The sequence below is a fragment of the Schistocerca serialis genome, chromosome 8 (assembly GCF_023864345.2).
Source record: "Schistocerca serialis cubense isolate TAMUIC-IGC-003099 chromosome 8, iqSchSeri2.2, whole genome shotgun sequence".
In the NCBI taxonomy this organism is placed as follows: domain Eukaryota; kingdom Metazoa; phylum Arthropoda; class Insecta; order Orthoptera; family Acrididae; genus Schistocerca; species Schistocerca serialis.
Genome location: NC_064645.1, coordinates 296,562,939 through 296,590,197, shown reverse-complemented (window position 1 = coordinate 296,590,197; position 27,259 = coordinate 296,562,939). Strand labels below are relative to the sequence as shown.

At 42.9% G+C, this 27,259-nt stretch overlaps 1 protein-coding gene across 2 annotated transcripts in view; it reads left to right on the top strand.

The window, feature by feature from the left end:
- The window catches only part of LOC126416143 (putative inorganic phosphate cotransporter), a 195,167-nt gene that overhangs the window by 33,184 nt on the left and 134,724 nt on the right, over nucleotides 1-27,259 (top strand). The window contains exon 1 of one of the 2 annotated variants that reach the window (XM_050083691.1): nucleotides 25,477-25,554. The exons of the other annotated variant lie outside the window; for it this stretch is intronic. Coding sequence (XP_049939648.1) covers nucleotides 25,521-25,554 — 34 coding nt within the window. The 5' untranslated portion in view covers nucleotides 25,477-25,520. Of the gene's footprint in view, nucleotides 1-25,476; nucleotides 25,555-27,259 lie in introns of those variants that run through there. 2 annotated transcript variants of the gene reach the window in all.

Sequence of the window (27,259 nt, the reverse complement as noted above, 5' to 3'; positions counted from 1 at the left end):
TCCGTGCGCGCTCGAATCTCTCTAATTTTACATTCATGATCTCCTCGGGAGGTATAAGTAGGGGGAAGCAATATATTCGATACCTCATTCAGAAGCACACCCTCTCGAAACCTGGCGAGCAAGCTACACCGCGATGCAGAGTGCCTCTCTTGCAGAGTCTGCCACTTGAATTTGCTAAACATCTCCGTAACGCTGTCACGCTTACCAAACAACCCTGTGACGAAACGCACCGCTCTTCTTTGGATCTTCTCTATCTCCGCCGTCAACCCGACCTGGTACGGATTCCACACTGATGAGCAATACTCAAGTATACGTCGAACGAGTGTTTTGTAAGCCACCTCCTTTGTTGATGGACTACATTTTCTAAGGACTCTCCCAATGAATCTCAACCTGGTACCTGCCTTACCAACAATTAATTTTATATGATCATTCCATTTCAAATCGTTCCGCACGCATACTCCCAGATATTTTACAGAAGTGGTGTAAGAGTTTCCGGCAACTAATCGATACACGAGTCGGAAACGAAGGCCGCAGCTGTTGGCACGGCAAAATACTCACTTCTTTTAAGTACTGTCTCTTCAGCCAATTCTGATCTCGTTATTTTGCACCTTTTATGGAATACTTTGAAAGATATCCTGTATGTCTACTTTCCTCACTACTAGATCCGCGTTACGTCATATTTATTATTCTCGTTACAGAGCTCAAAGTAGGATTTGTTTTCCTGATTCTGTCGATACAAATGTCATCCAGAATTAGAAGTTCGACTCGTGACAGAAATCACTGCTAATCCCATAAAGCCGCTGGATATGGCGACGACTGCAGACAAACTGCCATTGTTGTTTGCCCTTATCGGCCGAACTTTGCTGCATCTTGCTTCTGAACAAGAGTATCAAAACTCTCGTAAAAACGCCATCGCTACCGTAACTATCGCAGCCGCAGTCTACTAGTGTAGGGTCTTTGTCTGACCCTTCTGACGTGCAGTTTGACTGACTAAGGCCTTGGTATTCCACGTATCGTAACAGCAGAACCAACGAAATATTCCAGAAAGAACACATACAGGGAACTACATCATCTGCTTGACTCTCCTAGTGAATTTAATATTCCAGCAGCAACACCTTTTCATTTTGATTCGTCAAGCCAAACAGTTTCGCACATTTTTTATTTAATGTTAAAGTCGACGAAGCAGACTAAATGATTATTACTGTCAGATAAGAGGGCTCAGCAGCGATGTTATCAATGGCAAGTGAAGATGTTTGAAGTTTCTTGAAACCACGTTATAGTATTAGCGACGTCAGCGCAGTAACTACGGCGGCAGCTTGAACTAACAACCGTAAACAACAGATATACATGTACATTCGACCAGTCAGTTCTGAGCAGAAAGTGTTCAGTAGTGGACATGCGGACATGGTATGTCAAATTTGTTGTGTCGAAAGAAGCAAAATCTCTTTTTTACATTGTTTTGAGGAATAGAAAACTGTGTGGAAAGTTTGTCCCGGACAAAACACAACGACACGTGGACACCTGCCGCGTCTTGATGAAATGCAAAACGTGGACATTCATTTTCTGGAAAACGTCATCACGAGTGACGAGACTTGGTGTTACCAAAATGAAACTACCACACAACGACAAAGTACAGAAATTCAAATGAAGGACCAACGTTTGGACGACATAACTGTCATAAAAGCATTTGTTTTTTCAGGCAGTGTGCATAAAGCACCTAGGGGATAAGGTCTGAAGAACCACGAGGCTCTCCGCGGATGCTGCTGTAGTATAGAGAAAAGTCGCAACGCTAGAAAACTGTAGCGAAATGCCGGAAGACCTGCAGAGGATCGACTCACGGCGCAAGGATTAGCTGGCCACAAGGAGCGGCTCTTAGCGACGGGCGACGGATATTTCCGACCGATTCTGCAAAACCCTGAGGACCCGCCCGTGCGTTAGCGGAGGCACAACCCGCAGGTCGTTCTCGGAATTGCCGATCACGCCACCCTAGCTGACTACAGACGTCCGGATTTCTGTGGCAGTCCACGTCTGTGAGTTTTCCTGTGGTTTTCATGTGACATCACGTATTAGCCGATACAAGTACAGTGAAAAAGAGGAGCAATAACGACATCGAAAAAGTTGTACAGCTATCCCGTGAAATACTTTGTTTGTGGAAATCGACATTTGAATATTACACGAACAAGAATGTAAAAAATAGAGCGTACAAAGAGATGGCTGAAACATTTCTAGACGGTGTTCAAACTGTGTATCAAGAAGAAGAAAAATCTAAGCTGTAAAATTTGAAATAAAATTCCAGAAAAGAAATTCTTCATTTGTGTAGTCATGTTATTCGTACTTACCGCATAATTATTGAACAAATGGCTCTGAGCACTATGGGACTTAACATCTGAGGTCTTCAGTCCCCTAGAACTTAGAACTACTTAAACCTAACTAACCTAAGGACATCACACACATCCATGCCCGAGGCATGATTCGAACCTGAGACAGTAACGGTCGCGCGGTTCCAGACTGAAGCGCCTAGAACCGCTCGATCACACCGGGCGGCCCAATTATTGAACTTAAGAGTAATTTAAATCCTTCTTCGCAGTTATAAGAAAAAGTGTAGTTTTGTCACCAAAGGCCTTTCGATCTATTGAAATAAAACAGAAACATATTTATGATTTGTCTTGCTTTTTAGATTAAAAATAGTTCGCTGCGAACGCTACAGCTTATGGTGTTTCATCTCCGATTTTCGCTCAGTTCAGGTAACGCGTTTTACATCAACAAATGTATAATCCTGCAAAGCAACGTAGAATTACGCGCAAAACAACACTTTCAAATGAGGGAATACCTCAAAAACCATCAAGTATATGTTGTTTCCTGACGTGATCGAAAATCCACAATTAAAATCAACATCTTTAGTAATTACTTGTTTTCAGATTTAGAAATTTACAAATACATTTCATTACAGACCACTGATGATGTTTTCTTTCAATAGAACAAAACGCGTTTGATGAACAAAATGTGCATTCTATTGTAGTCACAAAGACAGATTTAAAATACTTTCATCTCTTCTCTAACGACATCAGGGGCTTGCAACCCCACCGAACGTGAGCACACACCTTTGGAGTGCAGTGCGACTACAGTTTTTGCTCTGGTGTACAGTGTGGAACCACAAGGGACCGTTCAAAACCATTCGATGAAATTTGAACGTGATCCTTAGCAGTAAAGGATGCTTATCCTTTTTCAGCTCTGTTGTTATGCACGCTCTTGTGGCGTGATCGCAGAGGGGCTTGACATTGACACATGTCGTACGAAACGGCAAGAGGTTCCTCTAAGACCTCTAGTTCTGCAACACCCTCAGAGCCACACGCTCACATTTGCTGAGCACTTTAAAAATGTACTTGTACAGATAAAACCCACGACTAGAGTGCTGGCCACCTGCTAGTAGGCATGCCAAAACAAAGAGATGTCAACTGGTTGCCTGCCTCACGTGCCAAGGACTCTCGTCATGGGTTTTCTCTGTACGGGTACATTTTTAAAGTGCTCAACAAACATGGTCGGGTGACACTGGGAGTGTTGCCGAACTAGGGGATCTTGCAGGGACTCTGCTATTTTATTCACGCATGTAACAATATCGCATCCCTTCATGATCACACCACAGGGGGGCGCAAAACAGGAGGGCTGATAAAGTGTGAGCACCCTTTGCTACTATGGATCGTGTTCGAATTTCGTCGAATGGTTTTGAATGATACCTTGTAGTTAATTAACGGCTTTAAGGGTAAATGATCATAATGTTACACATATCTACTTACGTCTACATCTACATGGTTACTCTGCAATTCACACTTAAGTGCCTGGCAGAAGGTTCACCGAACCATTTTCACACTACTTCTCTACCATTCCACTGTCGAGTGGCGCGTGGGAAAAAGGAACACCTAAATCTTTTCATTCGAGCTCTGATTTCTCTTATTTTATTATGATAATCATTTCTCCTTAAGTAGGTGGGCGCCAACAAAATATTTCCGCACTCGGAAGAGAAATTGAAATTTCGTAAATAGATCTCGACGCAAAGAAAACCGACTTTGTTTCAGTGACTGCCACCCCAACTCGCGTATTACACCAGTGACACTCTCACGCCTATTGCGCGATAACACGAAACGAGCTGCCCTTCTTTCCCCTTTTTCGATGTTCTCCGTCAATCCTACCTGGTAAGGATCCCATACCGAGCGGCAGTATTCCAGCAGAGGACGGACAAGTGTAATGTAGCCTGTCTCTTTAGTGGGTTTGTCGCATCTTCTAAGTGTTCTGCCAACAAAGCGCAGTCTTTGTTTCGCCTTCCCCATAATATTATCTATGTGGTCTTTCCAATTTAGGTTGCTCGTAATTGTAATTCCTAGGTATTTAGTCGAATTGACAGCCTTTAGATTTGTGCGATTTATCGAATACTCAAAATTTATCGGATTTCCTTTGGTACCCATATAGATGACCTCCGACTTTTCTTTGTTTAGTGCCAATTGCCACTTTTCACACCATACAGAAATTCTCTCTAGGTCATTTTGTAATTGGAATTGATCGTTGATGATTTTACTAGACGGTTAATTACAGCGTCATCTGCAAACAATCTAAGAGGGCTGCTTAGATTATCACCTAGATGATTTATATAAATCAGGAACAGCAGAGGGCCTATGACACTACCTTGCGGAACGCCAGATACACATCTGTTCTACTCGATGATTTACCGTCTATCACTACGAATTATGACCTCTCTGAGAGGAAATCACGAATCCAGTCACACAACTGACACGATACTCCATATGCACGCAATTTGATTAATAGTCGCTTGTGAGGAATGGTATCAAAAGCCTTCTGGAAATCTAGGGATATGGAATCGATCTGAGATCCCTTGTCGACAGCTCTCATTTTCTGAATCCGTGTTGGTTATGTATCAATAAGTCATTTTCTTCAAGGTGATTCATAATGTTCGAGTACAGTATACGCTCCAAAATCTTACTGCAAATTGAGGTCAGTGGTATGGGTCTGTATTTCCATGGGTTACTCCTATTTCCTTTCTTGAATACGGTTCAAATGGCTCTGAGCACTATGAGACTTAACTTCTGAGGTCATCCGTCGCTCAGAACTTAGAGCTACTTAAATCTAACTAACCTAAGGACATCACACACATCCATGCCCGAGGCAGGATTCGAACCTGCGACAGTAGCGGTCACGCGGTTCCAGTCTTTAGGAACAGAACTTTCGTCAAGTGAACGGTTGTATACGATTGCTAAGAAAGGCGCTGTACAGCTAATAGTAATGCTGGAACATTGTACATCTGATAACTGGTACTATACTTACACAGATGCATAACTGAGATGGTCTTGGACTCAATCGTGGTCTGATCCTAGACCGAAATAGATCGTTTGTAATAAAATATACCGTTACAGCTGTATATTGCATAATGCAGTTCTTAACATTTACTTGCTGATGACAATGGTCGCAGAGTTTACTGCTTTTTCTCGCCGAAATGTGACAACTACTACACTATCTGATCAAAAGTATCCAGACAGCTATTGGTGGACGTTAATACTACGTGTGCCCAACCTTCGCCTTTACTACGTCTTCAGCTCTGCTGGAGACACTTTTAATTTCCTGTGTGAAGGTCTGTGAAGTATTGCAGTCCATTCTTCCTCAAGAGCCGAAATCAAAGAAGGTAGCGACATTGGATGCTTGATTCTGTAGCGAAGTTAACGTTCTGACTCACCCCAAAGGTGTTCCATTGGGTTCAGGTCTGGACTCTGGGCATGCCAGTCCATTTCAGGAATGTTATTGTTCACATACCACTGTCACACGGATGCTCGTTTATGAAAGTGCATTGTCATGCTGATACAAAAGATCATCAAAATGGCCCTGGGCACTATGGGACTTAACATCTGAGGTCATCAGTCCCCTAGACTTAGAACTACGTAAACCTAACTAACCTAAGGACATCACACACGTCCATGCCCGTGGCAGGATTCGAACCTGCGACCGTAGCAGCTGCGCCTAGAACCGCTCGGCCACATCGGCCGGCCAAAAGATCATCGTCTCCGAAATTTTCTTCTACTGTACAAATCACACAATGCTATAAAATACGTTCTTATTCTTCCACATTTACCGTTTTCTTAAGCGCGGTAAGGGAACCTCCCTGCAACTACGAAAAAACACATACGTACCATAACACGACCCCTCTGTAATTCACTGACTCATGAAGAAAGGTAACTTTATCCAGGTATTCACCATACCCAAACCTTGCCATCGAATTCCCACGGGGTGTAGCATGATTCATTAATCTATATCACTTGTTTCCAGGCATCAACTGTCTAGTGCCATTGCTGATTACACCAGCTCAAGCGCCGCTTAGAATTGAGAACAGGAATGTTTGGTTTGCAAGAAGCTGTTTGACCATTCCATCCCGTACTTTTTAACGCCATACGCACAGTAAAAAATGTAAATGCCGTGTGGCTAGGGCCTCCCGTCGGGTAGACCGTTCGCCGGGAGCAAGTCTTTCGAGTTGACGCCACTTTGCCGGCCGCGGTGGCCGAGCGTCACTAGGCGCTTCAATCCGGAACCGCGCGACTGCTACGGTCGCAGGTTCGAATCCTGCCTTGGGCACGGATGTATGTGATGTCCTTAGGTTAGTTAGGTTTAATTAGTTCTAAGTTCTAGTCGACTGATGACCTCAGAAGTTAAGTCCCATAGTGGTCAGAGCCATTTGAACCATTTGACGCCACTTCGGCGACTTCCTTCAACTGATTTAATGTGATTTTACAACCACCCTCTGCTATGGTGGACGGTTCCTGTTCGTCAGTACTTCTCTGTTTTGGTTTTACAGTGGTCTTCCTTCGATTTTCCACTTCACAGTCAAGAAAAAAAAAAAAAAAATGTTTCAAATGGTTCTGAGAACTGTGGGACTTAACAGCTGTGGTCATCAGTCCCCTAGAACTTAGAACTACTTAAACCTAACTAACCTAAGGACATCACACACATCCATGCCCGAGGCAGGATTCGAACCTGCGACCGTAGCAGTCGCACGGTTCCGGACTGCACGCCTAGAACCGCGAGACCACCGCGGCCGGCACTTCACAGTCATATCACCAACAGTCAACTTGGGCAGTTTTAGAAAGATTGAAATACCGCTAAAGGATCTGAATTCAGGTAACATCCACTGACTGGTCTACGTTCTAAGTCACCCAGCTCTCCTGACGGACCCATTCTCTGTAACTGCTTCTCAGGAGAGATATGCTAGTTCTAATTCCTATTGATCACTTACCGGCTCGCGACAGTGAAACACCGTCGATTTAGTTCCTTTGAGATCAACTCTACTCTATCAGAAATTGGTATAGTTCGTTGTGAAAAATGAAGATTATACGGATGATCACGACATCTTCGAAGGTTCCAAAAATATTTGAGGTTACCAGGTGACCCATTATACACAATTCAGATAGAAAGTAAAGGAAAGAATCGGTATAAGTAGAAATATCATGTGTCAGGTGTCTATCCAAAGACGAATGTGTAAGCGTGGTAGGTAAACGCAATCTATCTGATGTGTATTTATTTTAAGGTGGCGTAGAATTCAACACTGAGTGCAACATTCAAACTAAAAAAAACTGTATGAACAATGAAAACTAAGCGTAATTTTCATAAATCCACAGTCGATAGCTCAAGAACTGAAACCGCCGTTTCTGGAACAGACGCAAAAACAAATTTCTTCTCTAATAAAGATCCCCATACAGGAAACAACAATAATGAAATCAGTTTGTTTGTTGAGTTGCAACACATAAAATTCGCTAAACAAGTTAACAGCAATCGGTGAAGAGGTAGAATAACACGTAAATCAAGACTGCTTCATATTTTATTCATTGAGAAATATTCTACACGCTTTATTGTAGACTGGTTCTGTACAAGTACGTAAGAGGCACACAGTACGGCCTTGTTCCTGCCAACCTTCTTCATGACGGCAGTGGCTGGTAGACACAACTGTTCAAATAATTGACATCTCAGGAAAACAGCAGTATGACGGGTGTTCGTTGGCTAAACGCAGGGCCGGTTTAAGGTACAAGCGACACAAGCGGTCGCTCGGGGCGCAAAATCTTTTTATTTCTTTCCAAGAGTCCAAGAAAAGACAGCTAATGTCCGAGGGAGGGGGGGGGGGGAGAGGAAGAGTACAGGCAAAATTATTCCGCTTGTGTTTAAAAATGTTCTCGAACCAGCCATGGAGAAACCTGCCTGTGTCCTTCGTTGACTACAGTATTATCTTTGGAGAGGTATTAACTGTTACTGAAGAACTGTTTCCTATCCCTTTGGACTATAAGTTCCGACAACATTTGTGTCATGTGCTCTACAACGATACTGAAGGAACGACGTTACTGTGACAGAGGACGCTGATACAATACGCTTCCTTCCTCGGTTTCTCCCGTACGTGGACAGTGTGTGCCGGATCCGTACCTGCCTTGGTGCTTTATTTTGTGTTAGTGAAGTGGCTCTGAATCCAATTGAGCTCCCGGAAATCTGATGGTCATTTTTCGCAACGTCTTTCCATACAATTTTGCTCCGATATTATGTCAATGTTTTCCGCGAAAGTATTTAAATAGTAAGCGAGACATCACCTCGCAGTAACCGAAGTCCTCTGGAATGAACAGCCTTTTATTGAGAAACTAAACTACGGATAGGAGACCTTTCCTTGGTTTTATCTTGTCTGAAATCAATAAGTCACGTCAAAGATTCCTGTATTTTGAAAATGCTACGATTTACATAGTTCTGGAAATCTACTACTTGTCCAGAAAGTACGCAAGGTACTATCCACATGTAAAAACTTCCTAGCTACAGTGTCTTTGTTTTAGAGAAGTCTGCACAGAAATTGTTGTGGATTGGCAGGAGCCAACCCACGGAGTTTGGAGGAAGCCGAAAGGCACGGGTTTAAGCTCACGCAGGCTGGCGTGAGGTCTGGATCAGGACAAGGAATTCAGACTTCAGAAAAAAGGTGGTACTTGGTGGAATACTTAACTTTAATGTTGAACGTAGCTCATGTCTGTACAGTCTTCACAATATCAATAGCAACTGATAATGGCGCCTTGCTAGGTCGTAGCAAATGACGTAGCTGAAGGCTATGCTAACTATCGTCTCGGCAAATGAGAACGTATTTTGTCAGTGAACCATCGCTAGCAAAGTCGGCTGTACAACTGGGGCGAGTGCTAGGAAGTCTCTCTAGACCTGCCGTGTGGCGGCGCTCGGTATGCAATCACTGATTGTGGCGACACGCGGGTCCGACGTATACTATCGGACCGCGGCCGATTTAAAGGCTACCACCTAACAAGTGTGGTGTCTGGCGGTGACACCACAGAAATGTTATTCTCGTTACACAACCAGTGCTACTTTTACTGTCTAGGGACGTTCATACGCCTAAAACTGCAGGCTCTCTTAAAAGGGGGGGGGGGGAGGGGGGGAGAATATGGTCAGCACAACGCTCTGCCGGCCGTTGTCAGTACACTGCTCAAAACAGTTAGAGCATCAGCTGAGATATCATACACCAGACATATGGGAACGTATTTGATTCAGATATCGGTTACAATTGTAATCTGTGTGTTATACAGTACGATGTTTGCTATCCCAACTTTTTGCTTGAGATTTACATGTCGTTCACGTAGAGCGAGGCACCATAGGGCTACCATAATAGTGAAACAGTCATTATCGTGGCCCTCTAATATGGTTTGTGATAACCTCGGACGGCCAGTACAGTTGCACACCTGCGTGGCATGGACAGTATGAGGTTATCAATCAGCTCTTGAGGGATGTTAGGCCATTCCTCAATTAGTGCAGTATCCAGTTGTGCAACCGTTGTGGGAGGTGTTGGTCTGGTTGCAATGCGTCTGCCAAGTGCATCCCAGACAGGCTCAATCGGATTTAACTCCGGAGAACAAGCTGGCCTCTCCATTCGTTCAATTCCTTCAGCTTAAAGCATGTTGTCAACCAGTGCAGCTCTGTGGGGACGAGTGGTACCTTCCACCAGAAGGAATCCGTCTTCTATGGCACCAGCGTAGGGCACAACAGAAGATTCAAAGATCTCGTCTCTATACCTCTAAGCAGCCAAAGCGCCATTCTGAATGGCATAGAAGACCGTATGTCCGCCAATACTGACTCCTGACACATCATTCGCCCACCACGGTGATGTTTCCTGCACTGCTCGTGGTCGTGCGGTAGCGTTCTCGCTTCCAGCGCCCGTGTCCCCTGGTTCGATTCCCGGCGGGGTCAGGGATTTTCTCTGCCTCGTGATGGCTGGATGTTGTGTGATGTCCTTAGGTTAGTTAGGTTTAAGTACTTCTAGGGGACTGATGACCATAGATTTTAAGTCCCATAGTGCTCAGAGCCATTTGAACCATTTTTTTTTTTTTCCTGCACTTAAGCAGGATTGTTCCGAGTTCCACGTTCTCTCCAGATGAGGGAACGACGACTGTGCAGCTGAACACAAAATCTTCACACATCTGTGAAGAGCACCCGGCGCCACTCGTTACGACTCCAATCCTGATGTTTCTCCGCCCAGATTCTGCGGGCTAAACGGTGTCGTGGTTTTAATGGGAGGCACGTCATAGACCTCTGTGCGTAGAGGCCACATTCCCGAAAGCGATTTCGGACTGTTTGTGTTGGTATTGCGCGTCCCGTTGGTACCTGGATGGTGCGTTGCAGCTGAGTTGCATTCAGCCTCCTGTCTCGACGGGACGTTAACCGGAGATAACGGCCATCTCTTGCTGCTGTTACCAGTGGACGACCTTGGCCTTGACTCCTTTTAGCGGTTCCTGTTGCCTGGAATCGCGTCCAGGTTCTGGAAATTACACTTTGAGACACTCCAATAGCTGCAGCCACCTCCCTCTGTGACTGTTTCGCTTCCAACCGTCCTATGGCTCTCCAGGTCATAGCTTCAGCTAAGTCATCTTGTTGTTGCATTGCACTACCTGCTCACTACACTACCTGAACTCAACTGCTTGTGTAATTCGTTTGGTAGAGTAAACACAAGTCAACAGTAACCCCCTCTGCAGCAAATTTCCGTTATTACCACATCTCTGTGATCGTAATGTTTTAGTTCATTCTGGCGCTGACAATACTTCAAAACCTACATCATTAAAATTGCTACACCACGAAGATGACGTGCTATAGACACGAAATTTAACCGTTAGGAAGAAGGTGCTCTGATATGCAAATGATTAGCTTTTCAGAGCATTCACACAAGGTTGGGGCCAGTGGCGACACCTACAACGTACTGATATGAGGAAAGTTTCCTACCGATTTCTCATACACAAACAGCAGTTCACTGGCGTTGCCTGGTGAAACGTCGTGTAAGAAGGAGAAATGTGTACCATCACGTTTCCGACTTTGATAAAGGTCAGATTGTAGCCTATCGCGATTGCGGTTTATCGTATCGCGACATTGCTGCTCGCGTTGGTCGAGATCCAATGACTGTTAGCAGAATATGGAATCGGTGGGTTCAGGAGGGTAATACGGAACGCCGTGCTGGATCCCAACTAGGAGTCGAGGTAATAGGCATCTTATCCATATGGATGTAACGGATCGTGCAGGCACGTCTCGATCCCTAAGTCAACAGATGGGGACGTTTGCAAGACAACAACCATCTGCACGAACAGTTCGACGACGTTTGCAGCAGCATGGACTATCAGCTCGGAGACCATGGCTGCGGTTACCCTTGACGCTGCATCATAGACAGTAGCGCCCGCGATGGTGTACTCAACGACGAACCTGGGTGCACGAAAGGCGAAACTTCATTTTTTCGGATGAATCCAGGTTCGGTTTACAACATCATGATGGTCGCATCCGTGTATGGCGACATCGCAGTGAACCCACGTTGGAAGCGTGTATTCGTCATCGCCATACTGGCGTATCGCCCGGCGTGATGGTATTGGGTGCCATTGGTTACACGTCTCGGTCACCTTTTGTTCGCATTGACGGCACTTGGAACACCGGACGTTACATTTCAGATGTGTTACGACCCATGGCTCTACCCTTCATTCGATCCCTGCGAAACCCTACATTTTAACCGGGTAATGCACGACCGCATGTTGCAGGTCCTGTACGGGCATTTCTGGATACAGAAAATGTTCGACTGCTGCCCTGGCCAGCACATTCTCCAGCTCTCTCACCAATTGAAAACGTCTGGTCAATGGTGGCCGAGCAACTGGCTCGTCACAATAAGCCAGTCACTACTCTTTATGAACTGAGGTATCGCGTTGAAGCTGCATGGGCAGCTGTACTTGTACACGCCATCCAAGCTCTGTTTGACTCAATGCCCAGGCATATCAAGGCCGTTATTACGGCCAGAGGTGATTGTTCTGGGTACTGATTTCTCAGGATCTATGCACCCAAACTGCGTGAAAATGTAATCACATGTCAGTTCTAGTATAATATATTTGTCCAATGAATACCCGTTTATCATCTGCATTTCTTCTTGGTGTAGCAATTTTAATGGCCAGCAGTGTAGTTTATCAAGCGACCCCCAAATTCTTTGGACCAGAGTAGCTCCTCAATTGGCCTTACAAGGCCTGAATGCACCCTGCTTCCCGACATCACTCGGCAGACCCGGACGGTGACCCACCCTAGGGCTAGCCAACCCGACAGCCCTTAACTTCGTTGATCTGACGGGAACTGGTGTTATCACTGCGGCAATGCCGTTGTGTAGAAGCGAATTACGTTAACAATTGTACGAATGTTTTATGTTTTTAGCTGCCTCTTTAAATTGCACTGGAGTAAATACGAGGGCATGCTAAAAAGTAATGCTACCCAATTTTTCTCAATATCGGTTGAGTATTACAAGTGATGTATATCACTCGGTACACTTTCCCGCTTCGCTGACGGAAGTTGCAACTCTCTGCGGCTAGAGGGCTCCGAATTGTAGCGTGTAACACGGCGGTGTGTAACGTAAATATGTCGGTGTACGAGAAACAGTGCGACTTAGCCTCTCAGAAAACTAAAAGCACGAATTCGTTCGTTCCAACATGGAGCATCACAGATCACACACGACCGCTGTGACACCTGCAGCAAGCCGACGTCTTGTCTTCGCTGTCATCGATCACACTGTACGCAGCTCGTTGTCTAGTGGCTAGCGTTGCTACCTGTGGATCGTGGGGTCCTGGTTTCGATTCCCGGACTGGTTGGGTATTTTCTCTGCCCCGGGTCTGGGTGCTTGTGTTGTCCTCATTATTTCATCATATCCTCAACATTAGTGACAGTGGTTTGATTGGACTGTGAAAAAATTCTGAAAAAAATAGGACTTAGTACGGGTGCTGATGACTGCGCAATTGAGCGCCCCACAAACCAAACATCATCATCATCGATCACACTCCATACTGTACCGACTTGGCTCCATCCGATTTTCGTCTGTTTCCAAAACTTAAACACTTTCGACGACATCACTTTGATGGCCCCATCAACAAAGGGAAACACTGTACAGTGACAGTATCAACAAAGAGGTCTCTCGTTGAGCGAAATGTCTTCGTCGCCAAGCTGACTGTTGAATAATAAATAAGTACACATGAAGAATAAAGATGTAGAATTGTAATAAATTTTCTTTTATTTAAAAAGTTTTAAAAGTTTTCCGATAAGAAATTCGGAGGCATTACATTTCAGCACGCCCTCATATGTCGAAGGAAATCATTCATACCGAACTTTCTGAGCTTGCTTAACATTGCCGACGGCTGATAAGCGTAGACTCTGAGTATGGGGGACCTATCTCTTAGACAGAGGTACTTTTGGCGATGTGTGTGTCAGATAAAAATTCCTTGCTAGGCGTACTGGAGGTGAGTATTTTATCTATTAGCATGTCTGAATGCTGGAATTCGGACTGTAGCCGTGTCTGTTTTTCATGTGGAGGAAACCTTATAAGTACTGCCTGTTCGAGAAGAGCTATTGAATATTTTAAGAACCGGTAATATGGACAATTTTGATGTAGAAAGTTCATAATGTAATGGAACTTGGATGTTACACAGTTTCAGTGTTATGAAAATTCCTGAAAGTGATCGAAAGTAATCAGATACTGTTTCGAAATAATTTATTTACGAAAAACACCAACATCGACACACTCTTCGGATCTCTTCGCAGCCTTACGTGTAGCGGTCCTGAGGAAGCGTTGGCATACATTTATGGCGGGAGGACTGCGCCAATGCGAGCAGTTGATTCGCCTTTTGAGTTTATTTTACTCTGTGGTAATTTCTTTTAATTTGCCTGCTCTGACAAAAATCTAACGGGGTAAGCACCGATAAACTTTCTTGCCAGTATACGTTATTGGTGTGGTAGATGAATCGGTCTGGGAACGCTGGAATCAGATGATGTTTTACTTTATGAACAGAATGTGTAGGATCTCCCTTAACCTGAAAGACCTGTTGTTTCGGCTACAAAACTTCGTAGCCGAAACAATAGTTTTCTATGACAACGCAACTCATTTTGCAGTCTACACATGTGCAGTCTTGTAAGACTTTAATTAGTCACTTGTCGGTCGCAACGCATCACTTTTGCAGAGGTATGACATTTAAAACTTGTTTCCACAATGGTGGATGGAGTTTCCTTTCACCACCGATGTGAGTTATGGACGTCATTGATGCTGTTATCAATGAAAGCTACTTATGAACGGACTTAATCGGGGATTAGCAATTATCCATCGACAAAATTCTAATCATCGAGCTTCGCTGCCTGTATGGAGGCTTTATATCCGATAATGATGATACCAATACAAGGTTTGTGTTGACATTGATTTCAGCCGTGCTTTGCCACGTATAAAACTCACGCGTGTTGAAATTCTTCGTGTAAGAGACGTAAAATTATATTCTATCGACTGCGCATCACTTTTATTTTGTCCATATTGTGCTCAGCTGCACTTTCACAAGAAATGTATTTGAAATAAATACATTAGTTCAAATGGCTGTAATCACTATGGGACTTACTTAACATCTGAGGCCATCAGTCCTCTAGACTTAGAACTACTTAAACCTAACTAACTTAATGACCCCACACACATTCATGCCCCAGACAGGATTCGAACCTGTGACCGTGGCAGCAGAGCGGTTCCGGAATGAAGCGCCTAGAACCGCTCAGCCACAACCGTCGGCATACGTTAGTCTTACAACATTTCTTGTATACAGGGCTAACACCCAACAATTTGTTTCTCTATGCGTCGGAAACGGTCTTTTGTCCACAAGGCGCAAGAGCGTTTCCATTATTAAAGCCGTAAACAAATACTACGCCGATGTGTGTAAAGTGTGCAGCTTTGTTTTAAATACTTGTATTAGTAAACACAACGAGCGAAATACCTCACTGTATTTAAACATAAGAGTCGAGAGTAGTAGTCTCCTCAACGGTACACTCATCAGCTCCGACGAGATATATGTCCACTGCAGTTGAAAATTGAACTAAGCCAGGGCAATTCTTTCTACAGATGATGCACGTCTTCAAATTGAACGAAACCTAGCGGCTCACCTCTCCGATAATCACATTGTTGATGCAAAGCAAAATTTAACATTAAAAAAACTTATTAAAAGGTTATTGTAGGTTCGAAAGACAGCAACGTTTCTACAAGAAAAAAGTGGCAATGATTCTAGTTTTACATCTAAATCTACACTCTGCAAGACACCTTATGGTATGCGTCGGAGGATACTTTGTCTCCACTTTCCCATTTCCTGCTCCAGTAGCGAATGCTCCATGAGAAGAACGATTACTGGTAAGCCTCAGTGTGAGGTCCAGTTTCTCTAACTTTACCTTCATCGTCTTTTCACGAGATATACGTGGCAGGAAACAATGCAGTAATAATAATACGAATACAAGGTTAGTTGAGATGACGTTCGCCATACTTTGCTTCCCTCATACTCAGGGTCCTCGCTTATCAGCCGTCGGCAGTGTTACGCAAGCTCAGAAAGTTCGCTCCACATAGTTTCTCTATTGTCTGACTCTTCTAGGAACGTACGTTCTTGGAATTTCAACAATAAACCACATCGAACCACATCGTGATGCACAACGTCTCTCTCGTTGCATCTGCCATTGGAGTGGAAAGAGCACCTTTGTGACGCTTTCGCTCTTACTAAGTGGACCTATGAAGAAATACGGCCCTCTTCGTGGAACTGCTTTATTTCCTCCATGAATTCTTCGGGTTGCGGATCCTAGACTGACGAACAGTGCTGAAGTATTGGTCAAACTAGGGTATATCACACGACCTGAGGATTCTTCCAATGAATCTGCCTTATCTGCGATTAGTTTTATGCCGTCATTCCACGTTAAACCGTTCCGTGCGCAGACATTCAGATATTTTATGGATGTGGAAGCTTCCGGTGATTGTTCTGCGATCGTGACAATCGAGTAATCATACAGCATTGGGTCTTTCTGTCTATTTACGGGGAAATGTATCGTAACAAGCAGCTCTTTCGGCTGTGCGTAGTTGGAAACAGACGTCATTGAGCTACAGGCCTGTTCAAAACGTCACGACTGATGCCAACGTCACTCGGTGTGCCGACCTTGTAGACAGCTGCTGCAGGAAGGTGACATCACGGCGGACGCAACTTAAGATACTTCACGTGCTGCTCACGACGTAGCGGAAGCCTTGATGATATGTGCATCCTGTGTTAATAGGCCTCCTGCCTGCGTAAACAGACATACATCTTTCCGCCGCTCTTCTTTTGAAATCATTGTCTACTTCGACACCTACAATCTGGGGGGGTACCTTGTACCACAGTCATTTTCCCCTTTCCTAGACCTTACGACGTGTGACCTCTCAAACCGCGCAAAAAATTTTCGAACTCCCTCTCGAAGGTCAGTTCTGGTGGAATGCTTCTGTATCCCCCCTATCCTCTTTAAATCGCCAATCCTTCAATGTTTTGTTGTCAGTCACATTATGGCCTTTTTTGTTTATTGCTGACACATGTTGTGAACTATGTGCCTGTTTTCTTTAGTGTAGTACAAAATGTGCTCGCAGGAACGAGCCAGTATCAGCGAACCTAAGTTTGATGCAACTGTTTGTCAGTGGATGGAGAAAGATGTCAGTGATATAGATCAAAAAACACTTGGAAAAGATGACGGGCAGTGATCACAGTTCTACTAGCGGAGGGCCATTCAGAGGAAGAACTTCAAGGCAATTGCGGTGGGATCCTCTATTTCTCCAATAAAATGATCAAAGTGTTAATTAATATCAAATGTGTTCTCTGATGTGATAAAGAAAACTGTGGATGCCAGCGATTAATGGAACTTCTGCAAACTTCCTTTATGTGCCTACCGAGAGCAAATTTTATGTGTGAGTTTAAACCGTGGAATTTAGTTTTATGTGAAGATTTAATTGCTACAGAGATACTGTTATTTTTCGGCATGAAAAATTCAGTAATCTAACAGTTCGTTTACGTGTACTATTTTAAAAAACCGCACAAAATGTTTGATTTTGTGTGATACAAAGTTAATTCCTGCAGTCTTAATTTACTGCAATAAGAGCAACAAGGAGTATTTAAACAACACTTCAGTAATACTACAGTGAAATGTTATCTAACTTATACTGAATATTTCAAATGGCTTGTGCCTTAAATGTCGGTTTTAACACAGGAGTCCCAGAGACCCAAACTCGTAACACTCGCTACAGAAAAGTTAACTCGTGAGCTAAGAGCTCTAGTCCAAAAAAAATCAAATGGCTCTAACCACTATTGAACTTAACATCTGAGGTCATCTCCTCTCCATACTGCATCCATATTATGCTATTGGCAGAGGATGAGATGGTGGTTGGTCGGTTCCGGTTGGCCCGTCTGACACCCGAAGGATGGACCTTTTTGTGTTGTGTGTTGTGTGTGTTGTGTGTGTGTGTGTGTGTGTGTGTGTGTGTGTGTGTTTTCATGGTGAGTTAACAGGGCTTCATGCATACGATTCTCGTTTGCCAAACATTCGGACACCTCGATTGGCCAACTAAATGACTCGATCTTTATCCCACAGAAAATGTCGGGGAAAATTTGAAACAGGTATGAAACATAGCAGTCCATATTTCTTCGGACTCTAATCATGAATGAGTTCTTCAGCTGGATGTGGCACATGTGGATAAATGTGTAAACTTTCTTCCTCGCTGAACTGAAGCCATCACACACATCCATACCCGAGGCAGGATTCGAACCTGCGACCGTAGCAGCAGCGCGGTTTCATACTGAAGAGCCCAGAACCGCTCGGCCACAGTGGCCGGCAGATTGACATAGGATATATATTTTTTAAAACACCAATATACATGTTTCCTGTTAAAAATGACTGCAAAAAAGAAAATTTTGTGCTGTGCTGTGAAAATTAGCGGTTTCGTTTTGTTTCTCACAGTCAGTTTTAAATATGATAGCAGGACATTTAAACAAATAAACGAATTGTGTCTCCCATATAATTATATTCCTTATATATAATTTTAAACAAAACTTGTGTGCACAGTGGTCTGATGATTTGCTTTCTTCCTAGCAGTCGGTTTTAACAAAACAGGAAATTGGTATTTTTGGCTTATGAGGTTCTGATTAGAATACTACTACGGAATATGAATCGTCCGCAACTTTTCATTGAAGCTACTATTCTCACTGATTAAGCAGCTGGACAGTTCTCCTTATACTCCGTATACCAAGGATCCCGACCAATTTACTCATTCATTTTAAGCGAGCTCAATCCCCAAACAACGTTTCGTTTGCAATAATAATACTCAAGCAGAGAGAGAGGGAGGCTGCAGAGGAGAGAGAAATAGGGGGGGGGGGGGAGGGAGATGAGGAAATGGGGCTAGAGAGGGAGAAGGAGGAGATGGATGGAGAGAGGGAAGAGGAAGTGATGGACAGTGAAAGGGGGAGAAGATAGACAAAGAGGGGGGAGGAAGAGATTGACATAAAGAGGGTATAACGCACCTACACTCTACAGTTTACGGGTTTTATTGTGACGCTTGTTCCTAAGGTTCCGCTGGTAGTGGAAACAAGACATCGAATCCGAAGATCAGTGCTTGCCGGTAGCGTACAGATAGTTATAACCTGATCCCTATCGCACGAGTGTTTGTTATTACGAACAACAACGATCGAAATGTAAAAGCTGGTTATAAATTAAAATCACACAATGGTTAGCCGCAATTTTGAATGTCAGAATTTAGTTTAAATGAACTTAGGTTGGAAGATAAGATGCTTGCCAGCTCCAAAACGACCAAAAATTTAAATTTGGTGAATGACTGTAATCACTTTAAAATCACGCGAATATAATGCGGCAAAGACAAGGGAGCAACTGAACAAATTGCACATGCGCTAACTTACATGTAAAAGACACGTGTAACGTGAACACAAAGACGTTAATCTGGAATGCAATGATGTTGGCAACTTTAACGATCATCAGTAATAAGCAATGACTAGCAGCGCTTTATGAAAACCGTACTGCGTTACGTAACTCACAATAATGATACTTGCTTGAAAAAAAAATGTCTGAAAGTGACAAAAACTCTTTATCATTCAGTACTTATGAATTTGCGTATGATTGCGTCACAGATTAATACAGTCATTGCAACAACTGTTTTTCAGTACTAACGTTGCGTAGACGTATATTCATATCATTTGCAAAATACAACATAAAATACTAAAATTTCTTTGACTACATGAAATCCAGAAAGCTTTTGTCATAGAATATGAATTTCACTTTCAGTCTCTTTTAATTTGAGCTGACTGTTTGCAGTAGTAGGACCATGCTGATGGTTAAAGCCTCGGGCCAATGAAGTTTCTCTCGACGTTTGTGCGTTGACTAAACTAAACACATTATAATGTTCTAGAAAGTTACTAAGACGCTGGCATGCTATCATACAGCTACAAAATACTAGCTGGATCTTACTTTGCGATGCATTGCTTGTGCCGCGAAGTAGAGCTTGTTACGTGGCCCGTTATTGGCAAAACGCTTTTCTTGATTAGCGACTGGCTTGAATAAATGTGGGCCACACTTTACTCTTCATTACTTCCAAAATCTTCTTGCTACCATTCTCTGTGCCTACATATTTTCTCGCCCATCATAATTTGCCTGGCTTTATTTTTTTTTGTGTCTGTCCCACACTGCACAACTACTTCTCTGCCTTCACCTCTAGGACTCGCAGCGATATTACTGTTACGCGAAGGATATTCTCTGTGCTTCATAAATAAAAACTTCTCTAGCATGGCCAGCACACGACATATATAATTCTTTTTTATCCTATCAACATACATTACATTTTCATAAACACTAATTACTGTAAAAACTCATTAATACACATATTTACAAAAACTGATTATAAATTCGAGAAATAAAGTAGCTGAAAAATACGTGAGGCTCTAGGATGTAGTGTTACAAGGGGGAGGAGAAGATTAGTACACGTAATTAATTCCTACACATATCAGGCAATTGCATAGCATTGCTAGGTTTGGTAGTGGGATTTAAGCAGCAATGGGTGACTTCCTTTGGATGCTGGATACCTGAAGAAGTTTATGGAATCTCTTCCACAAGCCCATATCAAGGCTTTAGGTGGCCTTATGTGACTAGCGTCATGTCACCTGGGAGGGTCGTGAGTTCTTGCTCGATATGCTTATAAATGAAACGGGCTTATAGTGCAGTCACTTTAACGTTACAGTGCGCAGGCAAATTAAACAAATGAGAACTTAATACTGCCGCGGGGAGAGATGTGTAATAGTGAGGAGAGGTGTATAATAGCGATTGTCAGGTACTATTATAAAGTTCCGTCTGCCACAGCAGTAGCGAATGCTAGCATTCAGTACGACAACAACACCCGTCTTATCTGGCCCCAACTGGCAGTAAAAAATGTTCTAATTATCGAAAGCTTTTTTCATTCACAGTAAAACTTAAGTCAGCTTAGAATCCGCACGCATAGGTGCATCGCAAAGACAAATTAAGTTTTTGTCCTGAACTATTTCTCAATATACGTATTATCTAATCAATTCAGTAAGCTCCTTATACTCTGTTACGGCCTAGGCAAAATCTGCCGTAGAATGGGGTTCATAAAATGGCAGCTATACCTTTCATACTTTTCAATAGTCAGCGAGTAGAACGAAAAAGGGAACAGCGATGTCTGAATTACGCGCTAAACTTCTCTGGAATGTAATTCGACCAACAGTCAAAGATACGGAAAACATTTACAGTGTCTCGAAATAAAATTATAGTATATTATAGGTGCAAGGTGTGGTATCGATAGCTACGATGCCACGGCGTAGGTACAAGTTCTTAGGTTGGCACTACGACACCGACACCGACGACAGCGTCCTCTAGCCGGAGCGGTGCAGCTCTACGAACGCCGCTCCGGATTCAGCCCATTTGATCAAGAGCAGACGACCAAGCAACTTAGCTTCTACTTCATGACAGACTTTGCCTTTGTTATTTCAATGATAGTTTGTCCAACTACTAGTAACTGTTAGCTTTTATACATGAACGGCTTCGCACCTACGCGCTCATCTGTACACAAAGTTAAGTAATAGTATAATATGTATATGTTCATACACCAGTAAAAGAGCTTTAACCTATACGCAGTACCGAAGTACTTCACCTTTTTCTGCTCCTACTCGCGACCTTCACTTTCGGCCTATTTTGCAGAAGCGGTTCACAGGAGCACATCCATGCGCCGCCTATCCAGGTGGGACACAAAACAAGGGAACAAGATTCGCATATCTCTCACCTGCCTGTCATTCTACACATGTAATTTGAGCAGAACCGACATTTGATCATCCTCGCTGCGTAACCTAACCTCTGTTGGACCACGATTAGTCGTCTCAAAATAAGAAAACAACGCTCATCGAAACATATAAAATAAAGCGTAGTACACAAAGCTCTTAACAATGGTTACTGCGCAATATTGCTTTCTGAGGTTGGCAGTATCGTAAACGAAGTAGTGCAGGCCCGACCTCTGCCGACATCTTAACGCAATCATGGTTCAAAATACCCCCAGCTTAAAATGTCCGCTCTTAACCATTGTGTCACATAATTTTGTGATGAACCCTTGCACGACGCAGCGTTACTGTTATTACTGGCGAATTATTAACAAACCCTGACATCCGCCTGCCTTTCCAACCCAGTAGTCTCCAGTACTCAAGACTAGCTACGATCTGTTCCTAATACGTGTCTGTAGGACGGAAAAATATTTTCTATTTTCTGCCATTGCACTGTTACGTGTGGCAGTATCCTCATCTGCTGCGGAGGAGAAGGTTCCCCGTTTACGCGGAGCAGAACCGTACGAGTATTGTGATGTCAGCCGAGGTGATTGTCGTGCGAAGCGCGTCCTTCCCCGTTATGCTACTTCCTGCGTCCCATCACCTGCTGCCCAGGCACACGAGGCCTTGCACGGCATGGCGGGATGCGATGCGAAATCCACGAATAGGTTGCACATGTACCTAGAGCGTGGAGCAGCTACCTTAGTTATAGTTGGTTGCTTGGACGTCTTTCTTACAGCAGTAATTCAATAGGCATTTTCTTGTATTAATGAGTCACTTAGCTGGTTCCAAATCTTCGACAGTACTCCTTCATGAGAGGGTCTACAGTAGGGTGTCCATTTCATTTTTATTGAAAAAGGGGATATTTAAAATAAATTAGAGAAAAACCTGGGACAATGAAGGAAAAAAACGGGACATAAATATTGTATTGGCTAAATGTAATACACATACAAGTTTACCTTTACAACGTGCACTCAAATGATCCCAAATCACTTTTTACAATTATTCTGCCACACTATCACCGTACTTTTAACTTTTATGTACTTTAGTAAGAAGTGCATTTTCGTATGAAATTGTATCATAAAAGTCAGTACACGATACACCATTAAAGTGTGTTTTGACAATGAGCACGGCCCTCACTGTTTCAACTTTCATTCTGTTTTTTTCATCTGACCACAAAGAGTTCACTAACGAAAACACACGTTCCAAAGCAGCATTTGACCCAGGAATTGCCAGACAAAACTCCACCAAATGAATTATGTTTTTCATGTTAACGTTTTTACTTTTGAAATAAGTAGATATTTTACACCACGTTGCACTAACACTTTCTTTGTCTCCTTCTTCACTTTTTATGAAGTTCTGTGCGCATGAAAGTTCATCGAACAGTTCGTCTTCATCAACGGTAAATTTGGTACAATACTTTTAACAAAAACACAACAGTCCTGAATATCCTTCCACTGTAGCTGCTCCTTTTCAGTATTAACCCAGTCAAATGCTTTAAAAGGTGTGAGAAATGGTAAACCTCATTCTTTAATATACTCAATGCAAGAATCATAGGAGATGCCAGCATAATTATGAAATTGTTCTACAGTAATTTCACCCTCTTCTTCCAGCTTTCTTAGAGTCTCATGTACAAAGGATGTGAGAAATCTTTCAGATTTTCTACATTGTAATTTGCCCAATAATTTGTTTATTTCTTGATAAACTTCCACTATTGTGATTTCTTGCTTCTCAATACATTTAATTGTTGTGAAGAAAGGTTTTAGCTGGCTAACAAGAAAATGTAGAAGAACAATAGACACAGGGTTATCAAAGAATTATTTAAGGATAACAGGACACTTATCAAGGCAAATGAAATATGTTTTCAAAGCAGGAAATATCTCTACAATTCTTTCCAATGCTGGTAGCAGAGACAACCACATTGTCTTGCTGTGCCCAAGTACAATTTTGTATTCAGTTTCAGTAAACTTACAGAATGACTTCAGAGAGTCAACCCTTACTGTATATATGTGGAAATGCTGGTAGATTTTGTTTACAATTAATTGGCAGTCGATGGGTAGGCAATCTGAGCCAGTTTGTAAGGAATTGTGCACCACATATGCTGGACAGCCAACACCTACTATATTATTCACTGTGTTCTGTTGTAGTTTATAGAACAAATTGTTTTTTTCCTTTCCTTTGCTTACCACCAAAATTGGTGTTAGTGTTGTCTGCAGAAACTGCAATCAGCTTTCCCTCAAGATCATATTTCTTTAAAACCTCCAGCACATAAATCTGAAGTAAATCTGAAGTTTCTCCAGCTAAATTATCCAATTTGAGTACTTTCACCATGATGTCATTTTCAGGGTTAAAATACCTGATACGGAGAGGAACCAACTGTATTGTTATACAGTAAATATTATATGAAATTTAGGTATCTTGTCCACATTTCATTCTCAACATTGTGGCAACTACAATCAACCATACGGAAAGTATACTCTATGGACTTTTACCTCTGCAAACTCTTCAAAATTTCGTGCAAAGGTTTACTATATTTAATGCTGCATAATAACTGCGTTGAACATCGAAACAAAATTAAGTCATTTATGGGGGGAAGATATCAGTCAAGAAGATAGGTAAAAATCTAATTTTTGAGCCAAATAGTTTTTGTGGAATCGAATGATAAAGAGTGTCAAAGCAGTCGGAACACAATGTGTCTGCACAGGCGAGCAGTGCAGTGACAAAATCGCCCACAGCGCGGAATGCAGGGAGCACGTCTTTGCAGCAGCGAAAGAGTTAATTCGGCCGTGGTGGCTTCACTTCATGAACTGCGCGCTCCCCCCTACACGTAAGCTTGCGGACTATGCTATACTATGGCGCTGCTTCTATTGGCGCGTGCATCGTGTGCAACTGGCAACGCAGCAATCTCCAGCGTCCGGGCGGGCATGCGCGAGCCGCCAAGATAAAAGAATTGAACCATAGTAGGCAAATAAACCTGTACCATTTACTTTAAACTTGTTGGCTTCGTGTCTGCCTTGGCTACGGTAATACGTTGACTATTCTATTCTTATTAGTTACCTGTATCCTATTTTCTTACTCACTATTAGATCAGCTCCTGCATTATCCCTCTCTGATTTAAAAAAACTTGCCTCAGGTGACCAGGGATCCTGTTCTTGTGCCTGTCGAACTTCACTAATTCCAATTATTATGTAATTTCAACCTTTATCTAATTTCCCTTTTCACAAATCAAACAATGGAAACACTAAGTAGGATTATCAACAATGTAGGAAAAGACTGATTGCTTCTTGAAGACACATCAAGTTCCAGACAGGCATGATTTAAAGACAGTCACATAAAGCTTTCGACCGCAGCCTTCGTCACTAAAAGAGAGACACAGTTTGGCTACGATAATACGTTGACTATTCTGTTCTTATTAGTTACCTGTATCCTATTTTCTTACTCATTATTAGATCAGCTCCTGCATTATCCCTCTCTGATTTAAAAAACTTGCCTCATGTGACCAGAGGTCCTGTCCTTGTGCCTGTAGAACTTCACTAATTCCAATTATTATGTAATTTCAACCTTTATCTAATTTCCCTTTTCACAAATCAAACAATGGAAACACTAAGTAGGATTATCAACAATGTAGGAAAAGACTGATTGCTGCTTGAAGACACGTCAAGTTGCAGACAGGCATGATTTAAAGACAGTCACATAAAGCTTTCGGCCGCAGCCTTCGTCACTAAAAGAGAGACACAACCACACCATTCGCTCACACGCGAGCAAGCACACCTCACGCACACACGACTGCCAACTCCAGCATCTCGGGCCGGAATGCCTGTCTGCAGCATGATGTGTCTTCTTTACGGTAAGTAGCATTTCCCTTTTTAAACTGTCTAACCTACCAACCCCATTAAGGGCTGTAGTATTTGTTTTTCCTGAAGACAAAGTCCTGAGTAGTCTCCGCTCGGGGATCCGAATAGTGGACTGCTTTACGCCTCCGGAATGTTTAACGCAAGGAGATGCTATCATCATTAAGTCATACAGGTGGGCTACAATCTCTCAGGAAAAATAACGGCTGTAGTTTACCCTTCCTTTCAGCCGTTCGTAGTACTGACACAGCAGGGTCATGTTGGCTCACGTTACAAGTCCAAGTGAGTCAATCATCCAGACTGTTGCCCTGCAACTATTGAAAAGCCTGCTGTTCTTGTTCATGAACCACGGTTTAATCTGGCCTCACCTCAGACACTCCTCCGTTGTGTCTGTACCCACGGTTTGGATTTCTGTTTCGTTGAGGCTCACAGGCCACTCACCTCGACGGTTCCATGGTTCACGGGTTAGAATTCATTATTACCCCACTAATACTAGACACTCTAAGCAGTCATAGACCGGATTTTCAGTTTAAACAGAGGTAAATATTTTCTCAAAACAGAAGTTATTATCTTATGGAAAGATCCTCCGAAAAATCTGTGTGCCCTAGTTTTCTGTTTACATGTGCATTTTGTGGATGTGCCAACGCCACATTCTCCAGTACTATAATCTGCGATGTTGATTGCCAGTTTAATGATTGTGGAGAGCGCTATAGCATGAAGTAATCTTCGGGGGCCGGTTGGAGTGGCCGTGCGGTTCTAGGCGCTACAGTCTGGAACGGCGTGACCGCTACGGTCGCAGGTTTGAATCCTGCCTCGGGCATGGATGTGTGTGATGTCCTTATGTTAGTTAGGTTTAATTAGATCTAAGTTCTAGGCGACTGATGACCTCAGAAATTAAGTCGCATAGTGCTCAGAGCCATTTGAACCATTTAATCTTCGGGCACGTATATACACAGATTATTCGTAACTAATTTGCCGAAGCAATCCTTCATAGGTGTATATTCATTTTCGTGAAAATTTACTTCGCTCTAAAGACGCTTTTGCTTGGGGCCTCTTCTGGCTACTGAAAGAGAGGAATTTCACAGTAAGACGATTAATTCGACTGACATCGTAACTGTCTAAATGATACGTAACTGAATTCTAAAGCGACCTCTTTTCCCTACGCTACAGATTTCCCTGCTAGACAGCAAAATTAGAGCACTAAATCTCAATATTTTTAACTTAGGTCTTCAATTTTCAGTTTGTGGAAATATCTCTAGAGAATACTTAGGTACTTTTCGAAGTTATTATGAATTCATCAGCGCTCACACACACACATACACACACACACACACACACACACACACACAAAAATCTCAGAAAAATTTGATGAAGCTGGAGAAAAAACTACGCTTAAGTGCGCTGTTTTATGAGGTATTTGGATAAACAGCGGAATGTCGCATAAACTGCAGTCTAAAACGCAGGCCGTTAAAGATTGGTCGTAATGATAAGAGGTATTAGACCGCATAGGGTAGCAGACGAAAAGTAATTTCCACACTCCAGAAGCATATAGTACGCTACATTGTGTGCCTTGTGTTGAGCTGTACTGGCCACAACGCTACAGCCAGCAGTTCATGGACCAATGGTCGATTTCAGACGAATATCTGAAATATTGGGGAAACAGGTCCAACAGTGAACTTTCGGGGCAGATGAACATCTAAA